Raw genomic sequence first — 12,357 nt, 5'->3', positions numbered from 1 at the left:
TCATCCAAAAATACAATATATAAAAATACATCTGTATATATGTATATTCTTCGAATTAGAAGTGAAAATTTTACTCAGCAATGCATTCACGTGCCACAACTCACACACACACTAACACTTTTACACATACACGACTTTTCCGGCAGGCATTGAAGGAGCTACTACAATACACTCAACGATTTCTATAAATGCAAGCGTTGTACAACACGTGCTAGACACATTTGTGCGGCCTTCCAGTAGCTATTCGCATGTATGTATGTATGTATGTGTATGAAATTCGTGTAAGTGTGGCAACTACGCGTGCAGTGCAGAATCGTTTCCGTTTCTTCAACGACATTCATTTCCTTCTTCCTGTTCGCGCTACGTTGGTAATTTAACAACAATTTTGTTGTTGCAAATTTTGTCTATTTGTTAAAGTGTCGTTGGTGCGAACAAAAATAAAATTCCAAAGCGCTACTGAGCCACCACCCACAACAACAACAATAGTACGCACAGCTGTCACACCAGCGCTGCCTTGGAGAGGCCGTAGGCATAAAGCATAGGCGGGGTTAACACAACACCTTGAGGCTGTCGTCTCTGACGTGACATTTTCGTTTGGCTGACATCTGATGTGTGGTGACATGACACGTAACGTCACGTAACGCGCAAAGCAACGTGTTTACGTTAACGCTTTCGCACTCAAATACCATTGCGATTATTTAGTTTGTCTATCCGTTCGTGCTGGCAGCGTGTTATTGTTATTGTTGTTGCTACTGACGTTGGCAGTTAAAAGAGTTGCGCTCTCAAGCGTCGGCCCAGACATATGCAAAAGCTATTTTTATGTGTCGGTGTTCGTGGTGTTCTTGGTCGATTCATAAAGGCACTTGTGCGGAAAGTGTTTTTCGTTGGTGGCGTTGTGGCAGAAATGCGCTCCACCTGTGGCAAACGAGTGATGTCATTCAAGTCAAATGCATTAAGGCTGGTGCATATCTTATGAGCATGGCCTTACATATGAGCTTATGTAGTTAGATGTTATGTATCCAGGTTTAAACTATATAGGTTACATATCATTCCGAGAAATGCAGACTGCGCTTGGCGACGTTAAGATTTCTCGCTGCAGATTATTTATTAAAAAGATAGCATTATATCTCTTGCTATAATATTTTCATTATGTGTCGTGGAAATACTTGACATATGACAACAAACAGCTCATTTTGCACGGTACTACTGTGTAAAGCCAGTGTATAGATTCCATCTCCGAGTGTGTTTCTGTCATGAAAAGGCTTTTTGAAAATCAAGTAGCATTTCGCTGTCGCTCTAAAGGGGTCTTATGCTGATTATCCTTTAAAGACAATACCAAAATGTGATATCTAGCAATTACTTTATTTGCGATTTTCTTTTTTTATACACATTCGAGCCATGAGGGAGAGCTCAGTTCAAAACCACGTCATTTTAGCGCAACATATTTTTAACATTTATGTGACGGATGTTTCTCCTCAATAACTTTTAGTTTATATTAAGATAACTAAAGTTCCAATAACAGCAAAAATCTCTCTATTTTGCTTCGAAAATTTTAGTTTTTCTCTAAAAGAAACTTTAATAGATTTTGTACAATTGACATCTGAGCTAACTGCATTAATTCTGAATTTCCAAAAATTCAAAATTTTTCCATATGAAACATATTTTCCAGCAAATACATACATATGTTACATACATACGCTACTCTGCAATGTGAACTACGGTTGAAAATCTACAGCTTCGTAAACGCTTCTAATTGAATTATTCCCAGTGTCTATGTAAAATTTCCAAAAAAGTTTGTATCGCTTGGTTTGCTTATCACCGGATTTTACTAACTTCATTCTTATTGTTTCGACAATAATATTAATATTAATGTAAGGTACCAACTAACACCACATGGACACTGAACCTGCGGATATTCTACAAAGTTGATACATTTGCACTACGAAAGTTTTGAAAAAAAAAATATCCAAAACTGATTCTTGAGTATGTGTGTGTGTTTTTTGTAAAATATGTATTTGAAGCTGCTGTGATAAATTAATTAGTTGCTGAAATACACCATTTGGGTATCAACTAACCCAATCGAGGGTAACTTCATACTAGTGCGTTATGAGTGAGTTGTAAAATCCAAACTGTTATATTGTTGTTTTAGTAATATTTTTTAAACATATTTATCTGTATGTTGTGTGTATGTAATTATTATTTTGCATTTCTTTTTTGAAAAAATTACTTTGAGGAAGAAGGATCTGAAACATAACACTACCAACTTCGCTGATTTCATTTCATGAACCTGCTTCTTATTTAATTTTTATTTAAAAGAAACCACTTTGAAATCAAATATGTACGTTGCTTTTCAAAAATGCTTAGATTTTAAGATATTAATATAAGATTTTAAATAATCTCTTTAAGACTCGCCAATTCAGCGTTCTTTTTGCACTCGCTTACATACAAAGAGATTTCTAATGGGTGTTCTTTTTAGACATGTGGCTTTCAATGTGGCAATATTTTTTTCGGAGTTGGTTTTTGCACTTTTCTAAAATACACTCTTTATTTCATATTTGACATAAAATATCAGTTTAAAGTTACTCAAAGAGAATTCTACTATGCTCAAATATCTTGTTTTGTCAACAGTTCACATATATGTTTTTACTTGTGGTTGTCGCCTGTGTTGTTCAATGTTCTGAAAATTCTAGTTTGAGATAACTTTCTTTCGGCACTCGTTTTACAGTCGAATCTGCTAATATAATGTTTTACATAACCAAGCAGAATGGAAATTCATTAATTTGCTGTGCTTGAAATAAATTTAAAACACAAAAATTTTCACTAAACTAGTATAGGCTAGTGCTCGCACCGAAAGCGCTGTTTCTAAGCTGCTCTCGAGCTGCTATATTTTCATATATATTTTCTATTAAGAGCACATATGTATATATACCATATTTACTTAACTTTAGCTCGCAAATATACATATACATATATGCATATATTTATAGTTGCCAGCCAGTTGTGGGTTGTGGAAATTCACATACACGTGTTAATTAAACAAGAAAAAACAACAAAGCAGCGGAAAATAACAACTGTAAAAAAGAGTCATAAAGCACAAAAAGTTTTCGGTGTAACTGGTGTTGCTGGCGTGTTGATATTATTTTCGTTTGTTGAGTTTTTAGTATAACCTTCGATGTGACTTTTGAGCAACAACACAACGCAACTACGCACAGCTACACTCACAACCAGCATTGTGTATGCTTTACAACAAATAAATAAATAAATAAATACAAATGTGAGAGTTTATGAATTTGCTCTGTTCTCTATCTGACCGAGTATACCGTTTCGCATGCGTGCAACTCATGTTTGCATAGCCCACTTCGGCCGGTGCTCACACCAATATTTGCGATTTAAATGGAAATTCAACAACAAACTGGTGAAAATATTACACAATGCCATTGCACGCCACTACAAATTATGTTGGTAGAAAATATTCCATTGTTGTCGCTAGCACTCGACACATACCAAATATTGCTTGCCGCATATGCGTGTGCATGTGTGTGTGTGCATATATTGTCTGCAGTTAATGAAACGCAATCGGCAGCAGGTCTTACTGTGGCGGCATGCATTGCCGATTGCCAGTGAAATTTCATGTATTCCCCAAATATACCATTGTTTAACAACTAGAAGTTCATTTAGTCGAACAAGCCCACCGACAGTGTCCAAGTAGCGCTAGTCTCATAGACAACACTCAACACACGTTACTTCTATTGGCCATCGTTGTAGTACAGCCATGTAGTACTAGGGTTTAACTTTTGCTGGAATTCTGCTGCAACTTCATAATATTCACAATTCAACTCATATTTGTTATGAATTCATAACGGCAAATTGTTGTTGTTGTCGGTGTTGTTGTTGCATGAATTGAATTAGGTGTGTAGGTACGCCTACCGAGCACAGAGCGATGCCTCTCCGTAAAAGTGCACTTGCTGATTGCTGTGGACACACATATGCCAACATGTGTGTGTGTGTGTGTGAGTAAATACATATGTATTTATGTATGTGTGTGTTTGTGGCTATGCATAATGCAGTTAGCAGCTACAAATGAGTGTCCACTTGTCCCGGTAGAGTGTAATAGAATTTTGTCGCGATAATATTGTGAATTTTGTATTCAAATCAATTGTGTGTGCTGTTTCGATTGCATTACTAATTTGGTGGCGGACGAGTGCAACAAAAGCACCTAAATATAAATGTATGCATGCATTTGAATTTCATATTTACAACTATTGTATATGAGTGCTTGCATGGTGAATAAAATTTTAACTAAATTAGACACAATATAGATGGATAAGAGAAATATAAATAAGTATTCATATATATGGTATATATAATAATTTTTCATATATAGGGTGTTTTTTAGAGCTAAATAATTATTATTCCAGAGAAAACTCTGGAAAGCTAATTAAATACCCATTATTTCGACTTTTGTAGTTCACAAATTTGTGCTACGGGAACATTGTATAAAATTTCAAACATATGGCAACATTGACTGCGTCTTATGAAGATTAACATGTCCACCCACTTGCTTCTTTTAATGCACTGAATAAGAATTTTCATCGATTCATTCGTAGGTAATTTACCAGTATAGACCATCCACACAATGGTTCCACTTAAGAAGTGATCTAATTGAGTCAAAGAAGTAACTTATAGGATCAATTAACGGAACCGTTTCTTAGTCAACAGAGATTTGGTTTAATAAAGTGTGGGCGCTGTATGACTTGTTGCACCAATCTTCTGGACATCTTAAGCACTTAAAGAATTGACGGAGATTTTACAGCATTTGGAACAATAAAGCAATATCTGCTGAAACGATTCGAAAACTTTTTTCTGCTTGACATCCAGTAATGAAATCGAAACAAATTCTATGATTCACGCCGTATAAAGAGCGCCGAAACACTATATTGTTGGTTGAGCTGTCTGCAATACATTTCTGATTGTTAGATGGTTGCCACCTGTTTTACTTTTTCAGTCCAAAAAACTGATTGAACAAAAAACAGCATGTGGGGATAAATCTAAAAAGCTTACAAGGCTTAATACTGAAAATGTTTAATGGTAAGGGTTGCCACCTATGTAAAAAATTGAATTCATTAAAATTGGTACAGTAAACAAATTATGGATTTCTAATTTATTAAGGTTTAATGAGGAATACAGTAGAAAATATTTTTCCGGGTGACGAAAGTTGCCACATGTATAAAATTTAAATGCAACTAAATTGGTATAGTAAACTAACTACGGTTGATTAATCTATAGAGGTTGCAGACGATGTACAGTAGTAAATATTTTTGCGAATTATGCAGGTTGCCACCTGTTTTACACAATAAAATTGGTATAATATACGTATTAAGGTTTGTTACCTTATAGAGACTGAAGAAGCAATAGAGTTCAAAATATTTTATTCCATTTAAGTGGCCTTAAGATTTGTATTTATCTATGGGAAATATAAAAAAGTTTGATTGAACTGATATATCGTAGAATTAGTCTTTTTGTACCCTGAATAAGGTATATTAAGTATGCCACGAAGTTTATAATAACCAGAAGGAAACGTCGGAGACACTATAAACTATATTTATAAATGATCAGCCTGACGAGATAAAATAATTTAGCTATGTTCGTTTGTCTGACCGTTCGTCTCTCTGTATTTATGCGAACTAGTCCCTCAGTTTTGAGAAATCAATCTGAAATTTTGCACTCTTTCTCCCCAAGAAGCTGCTCATTTATCCGCCGATATCGGACCACTATAGCATATAGCTGCCATACAAGCTGAACGATCAAATTCAAGTTCTTATATGGAATTTTTTGTATTTGTAAAGGGTATTGTAGCTTCGGTGCATCCAAAGTTAACGTTTATTCTTGTTTTGCATTAAATTAAGTTCCACCAATCTGTTTAAGCAGCTGGTGAAATTTATTCGATTGCCTATGCTCTATTGCTTGGCGAAAAGAAGACTGCTCATGTTACGTTACGACATTAAATATGGCAACTATGCGGTGTAAATTCTCTCTAAATTAATTATTTTTGGTTTTATGTAAACTTTTCTATAAAACTTTATTGCTTATTTCTTACTAAGAAAAGTAATATTAACATTTTGTTTGTTTTGCTTTGTTGAGTATGTCACTCTTGGTTCTCTTCGTTTTCTCTTTTTTTCATTTATATGCTTAATACATACATACAAGTATGTACATACACAGTGGTATTCCATATACCTAAGCTTACCACAAGTGTACCTGCGGTAAATAGTTGGCCTATTCTGGTCGAATGTTTCTACATATTTTCATTCTATAAATAGTGACAATAAAATTATTTGTATTTATATGTGTGTGTGTTTCTAAGAAACGACAATACGAACGCAAATTTTCCCAGCAATGTTACCGTAAGTGAGGCGCAACCAAATTGAACATGACTTGCATATTAAACCATCTCAAACGAGCACTATGTACCGATATTGACATTTACATACGCGCCCAGCTTGATGCACTCAAGCGTACTAACATTTCAATACACGTATGGTATATATATTTATATATATATATAATATACGTATACCATATATGTGGGTATGTATGGAATTCAATTGTGTGTGCGCTTACGCTAAAAACTAAAATAATTAAAACGAAAGCTATTTTTTTCTCTCAAATTCATTTAAGTTATTGTTTTATATGTATGTATATACAAATGTAAAAAGGGGTGTATTGTGAGTATATAATATGCGTTATATAAATATATCATATATATGTATGTACAAATATGAATTAAGTTAGCATACATGTATGCCAATATATGCACCTATATTTTGGAGTGGGTGAAAGTTATTCGAAGTTGGAATTGTTTCTTGTCTAAATATGTATGGCGGACTCTTTGTGGTCAATATTTCGCTACACATATTGGTAGAGATGTGGTAGAGATACACACATTTGGGCTTTGTAAAATGTTTTTTTTTTTTTTAACTAGAACTATGTTACGTTAAGTTGTAATTAAGAACTGAAATCTTCATAGTAGTCTTCTTTCGGAAAGCCTTCCCGTTTGCTAAAAGTATTTCTAAATAATTTAAGAAACTCAACTCTACATTTTTAATGATTACCATATATTAAACACACTATTTCATAAATCAGTACGTGAACTTTATTATTCCTTCTTAACCGTGGAGAAAGAATGGCCTTATATCCTTAACATAAATTATTTGCATTAAAATTTTATTCTGATTTCAAGAGGCTGCCATTTTCTTAAGCACAATCATATATACAATTGGATAAAATTTTACTTGGAATTGATCATTTAATGAACGCTTCTGGACGGTGACAATAAGATAGTAGGAAAACCCTTTGAAGTTCATATAAGCCATGGGCATGGCAAAATAAAATAAAGTGAGTTTAACACCTCTTTTTTGAGGACGTAGAAGTTGGTCTATGTATTTGGGAAGCCAGAGTCATGTGATTTATTAAATAATAAGGTCGATGGATGTTACGAAAAAGTGAACACTTTTTTTGAAAACGTCTTGTTAGCATTAGAGGGAGAACAGCGGCGGATTCAGAATTTCTTTCTGTGGAGAGGGTGATGTTTACTTCCAACATATTTTTAGTATTGACATTACGTTGTTAATTCTTTTTAATTTGAATTAAAGTCTTCGATTTAAAGGTGGGCGATTTGGGTGTCAAACCGTATAAAGGTCTGAAATGGAAAGGGATATTTCAAAACGATATCAAAAATAATGTATGACCAGATTTGGTTCTCTTTAATTAATTCGGTTTCAGAAATTTAAATAACTTTTCCGTTTCGTTAGTTAACTGAGGTTAGAATAACGAACTCACTGAGAATTAGATGTTAGAAATCTAATGATGATGAGGACCAGGTGTTTACTTTGGCTCTCTTTAACTCTTTTTAAATTCTCGTAGTTCAAATATCTGCTCCTAGAACCGTTTTATACTTACGTGATGTTAATAGAGTATACAAAAGTCGCCAAAGTAACCTAAGGGCATATCTATCCCATCAACTATCTCTAGCAGCGAGTTTTTGTATGATTAGACTGGTTTGGTTGCCTGGGCACAGCGGCATTGCAAGAAACTGTAACACTAATGAGCTTGCTAGGAAAGGTACTTCAGTCTCTATAATTACAGAATCAAAACGTATATGCGCTCCGTTGGCTTTTTGTGGTTCACTATTGGACTGTTGCGTCCCAGATCTGCTCAGCAAGCGTTGGTGAACTACCAGCAGCTGTGCAGTCACAAAGTCCTTCTGGCCCAGTCCACCTTTCAATGGTTGTAAGAGTTCTAACTGGACAGTGTCCGATCGTGATTCATGCAGTAAGATTGAATATCTTACTACATATCAGTTGTATCAACTGTTTGGAAGAAGATGAAATAGAATCATCTCAGCACTTACTCCTTGAATGTCTCGCTTCTGCCAAATAAAGGCAAAAACACCTCGAACCTCATACTTTTAGACATCCAGGTGAAATAGCGGGTATAGAAATAAAACACTTAAGCAGATTTGTGATAGGTTCAGTGCGGTTTTGCCAATAGCTTATATCCAACCACAGGAGTTTTTCGTCTGGCTTCACAAAGGGCTGTACAAAACTGTCTAAGTGTGATCCCCCGCTATGCTGATAGGTCAGCCATCTAACCTAACCTGAGAGCATTTTGGTCTCCGTATATATGTATATGTATATATCGCTCTTTAAAAAATTTATAAGAAAGTGAATGCTTATTTTCTGAGGAGGAATCGTTTTTAAAAGAGTTGATGATGTTTTGAACTAACAGCTTTTGACTCTTTCACAAAAGTCATGCAACAATTTTTGTTTTCTACCATTTAAAATGTTTTTTTACTTAGCAAATAAGCGTTGTTATTTTTACCGTTATATGAAACTGTTACAGCCCCCAAACCAGCCATTACAAACTCTTGGAATGAGTGTATGTTACTTTTAATGTCGGATATCCGAAAAACCAAGGGCAAAATGCGCACATAAGCTAACAAATGACTATGTCTATTAGCAGACCCTAAACCACCCACCTCGATGTCGTCGCGCACATGGCGCACATGGCGCTTTGTCAATTTGTTTATTTATCCGTTGCACGGATTTTCAATGAACTTTGCTTGCCAGCCGGCTAACAACGATTTTGTACTTTCATTTCCGCTCGCGCACAATACAAAGCAAACTAACTAATCTGAATAAACAACAACAACATTAATAACAAGTACAACAAATTTAATAACGGATCTGGCGATTTGTTTGGATATAATGTTGTTTTAGTTGCATTTACGGTGTATTGTTAACGGCTCTCGCCCTATCCCCTCCCACACCTTCTAACGCATTACAGTGGGCGGCGCTGCCACAATGAGCGCGTACCTTTAAATTATGGTATTGTTACTTATATACATATAAGTACCTGCAGTTGTGCGAGTATATATGTATATGTGCCTACTTTGATTTGTGTTTACTTTCAGTGGTCAAATTGGTTGTTGTTATTGTTGGCTTATTTGCGAATTGCGCTAATTACCTGGAACTAAATATGGCGCCGGATTTGGCGGCGGCAACCAATATGTGGACGATATCGACGGATAGAGCTGATGGCCATTTGTGGTGGTGGTGTTGATGTTGTTGTTGTTGTGGCTGTTGTTGCTGTTGTAACTGCTAGGTGGTGATTGGTGCACGTGTGATTTGTGGTGTTGCATTGCCGCTGTTAAAATCAAAGTGCCGCCGCCAATACCACCCACCAGGCTGGCGTTGCCACCGTCAATGATGTGTCCGCCGCTGCTGTTGCCGCCATCGTTAACATTTCCACTTCCGTTTCCGGTGGTGATGCTGTTATTAATCGCGCCATTTGCTACGCCACTGTTGTTGGGAATGCTGCCGGTGTTGTTGCTGTTAGCGCTGCTGCTGGAATTGCCGTTAGAACTGCCGTTACTGTTGGTTAGTAGCAGGCTGTTGACAGTGGTGGGGCTGCCACACTGGTTGGCTGGCGTCGGGCTCTCCAGCCTGTTTGGATTTTTCATTACGAGCTTGCTGCGTTAAGCAATTTGTTTGTGTATATGTGCGTTTTAATTTTGTTAAATTTGTTGGCTGACACAATGTTTTTGTAGTTTACTATATTTGTTATTTTGTTGTTGTTATTAATTTATTTTTATTTCAACACTGTATCTGTTAAATTAAATTTTTTCGTTTATTTGCATGCCCTTATTTATTGCTTTTAATTTATTTTATTTCACTCGTTGTTGCTGTTGTTGTATTTATTTTTTAATTTTCACACTGCACGTACTTGTTCGTTACGCTCTTTAGTGTAGATAAATATTTGCATGAAAAAATATTTGTATGAAAATATATTTGTATATATGTGTGTGTATGAAAATTTGTTTAAATGTATATATGTATGTGTGCGTGTGTGGTGAATTTCAATTACGCATTGCTATTTGCACGCAGTTTGGTAATATTCACGTTGCGCACGTAGCGTCTGTGGTGATATTTTGTGTGCGCCTGCCTGTTGATTAAACCAATTATAATCGTCATTATTTTTCAATTTCGTGCTATTTAATTTCATCTGTATATTTGACTAAGTAATTTCATTTCAATATCTGCCGCACTTTAATTTGCTCATTCAATTGTCGCATTAAGCCTTATTTGGTGTTTTGTTTAATCAGCTTTTGCTTTGAGCACTTTCTGCTTTTGTGTTACTGATTTAAGGTTAAAATTGTTTCGTTAAAGATAGGCCACTAAAAGCGGGTACAAATATTTGACTAAGAACAGGTTCAATACTTAGCGTGTATCACTTGAGGTTGCCAGAAAGCTGAGCAAAGCCAGTGGAAATAAACAGAGGTGGCAAAGAAAACTAAATGTGCATACAAACATGAGAGAAATATGATATATATATATGAATGTTTTTTAACATGTTGATCAAGAAAAAATTGTTTGGGTTGTCAGCTTTTCAATAGCCAGCGATTGTCGACAAACGCTTGAAATTTGCGACTAGACATGATACAATAATTATCCATCATGAACGCGTTGGAAAATCTGTTAAAAACTATTTGAAAACAGCGACTGGGAAGTTTTGTCTCACCCACTTATAGACCAGACCTTGCGCCTTATGTCTGTCATTAATTCCGGTCGATGCAGAACATTCTTACTGGAATACGGTGCACATCAGAACAAGGTATAAAAAATTCACTAGATTTATTCTTGGCCGCCAAGCAGGCGCCGTTGTTTTGATATGAAATCCACAAATTGTTCAAGAGATAGGAAAATTTTACAGCTTGAGATAAGCAATATTTCGAATAATACTATTGTATGTAAAAATATGTACAAGTAGTTATAGACCCAATATTTTTATTAATTTTTTTTTTTATTGTTATTATTTAAACTCTCTTTTTAGTGATATACCAGTTATCCATTTTTAAACATTAATATCAAGCTTTGATCCAAAAAATGCAAATCATTAAATCAAAAAACCTACAATAATTCAATAAAATTCACCGAACCTCAAATTCTTATAACCCACCCTAGTAAGCAACCATTGTGTATTCTCGAAATGCTGTGCTGTTTTCACTTTTTAGTTGTTTTTCTTATGAGTATTACATATCGACACTGTGCTAAAAAGCAAAGTAGTTAAAATAACATCGAACGTACAAAAGTACGTAGCCGAGAATGGCAACCGCATGCTTATGTGCCTCATTAGCACCTAATGAAGACGATTATAGAAGAACAAATAAAAGAGATTATGGAGAGTTCCGGAACGTAACGATTACAGAGCATTCGTATATGCTCGTATTAAACTTTAATTTAAAAATTCTTTACTTCGTAATTTAATTTCTGCAATGATTACACAGCAAACTGAGTTGTTTGATGTCATGTGGCCACAGTAGCAACTACAGTGGTTTCGATAAATAATTGACATAATTGAAGAGTAGAAAGTTTAGCTCAAAAATTTTGATTAAAAAAAAAAATAATAATTTAAAGAGTATTTCTGCTGTAAGAAACGCTGTAAAATAATCGATTAAAAATTGTAAAGCTCTTCGCTTGTGAAGTAATAACAAAATTCACACCAGAAATTTCAGCAAATGAGGATTGCAGATGACTTCATTGTTTTAATATTTAATATTAGCAATATTTATTCTCAAAGCTGGAGCAATCCAAAGCACAACAGCAAAATCATAGCTGTATAGAACGACGATACTAATGATACTGCTGTGATGTTTCTATCTGTGAAGAAATTATATGTAAATTATTACGATGTCGAGACCAAAGCCAAATTATCCAAATGCTAAAGTTCAGTTTTTCTTTATTATTGACAAGAGACTGTCACTACAAAGCTAGAAGTTCAACAGTCTGGAATTATCTG

The 12,357-nt window shown here is 35.0% G+C and overlaps 1 protein-coding gene across 7 annotated transcripts in view; it reads right to left on the bottom strand.

The window, feature by feature from the left end:
- LOC106623627 (CUGBP Elav-like family member 2) overlaps positions 1 to 12,357 on the bottom strand; it is a 152,621-nt gene that overhangs the window by 50,617 nt on the left and 89,647 nt on the right. For 3 of the 7 annotated variants that reach the window (XM_036366785.2, XM_070106210.1, XM_070106209.1), the window contains exon 2: positions 9,526 to 10,298. The exons of the other annotated variants lie outside the window; for them this stretch is intronic. In XM_036366785.2, the coding sequence (XP_036222678.2) occupies positions 9,526 to 10,021 (496 nt within the window). In that variant the 5' untranslated portion in view covers positions 10,022 to 10,298. The remainder of the gene's footprint in view (positions 1 to 9,525; positions 10,299 to 12,357) is intronic. 7 annotated transcript variants of the gene reach the window in all.

The sequence above is a fragment of the Bactrocera oleae genome, chromosome 3 (assembly GCF_042242935.1).
Source record: "Bactrocera oleae isolate idBacOlea1 chromosome 3, idBacOlea1, whole genome shotgun sequence".
Lineage (NCBI taxonomy): Eukaryota > Metazoa > Arthropoda > Insecta > Diptera > Tephritidae > Bactrocera > Bactrocera oleae.
This window is presented reverse-complemented; position numbering and strand designations above follow the sequence as displayed.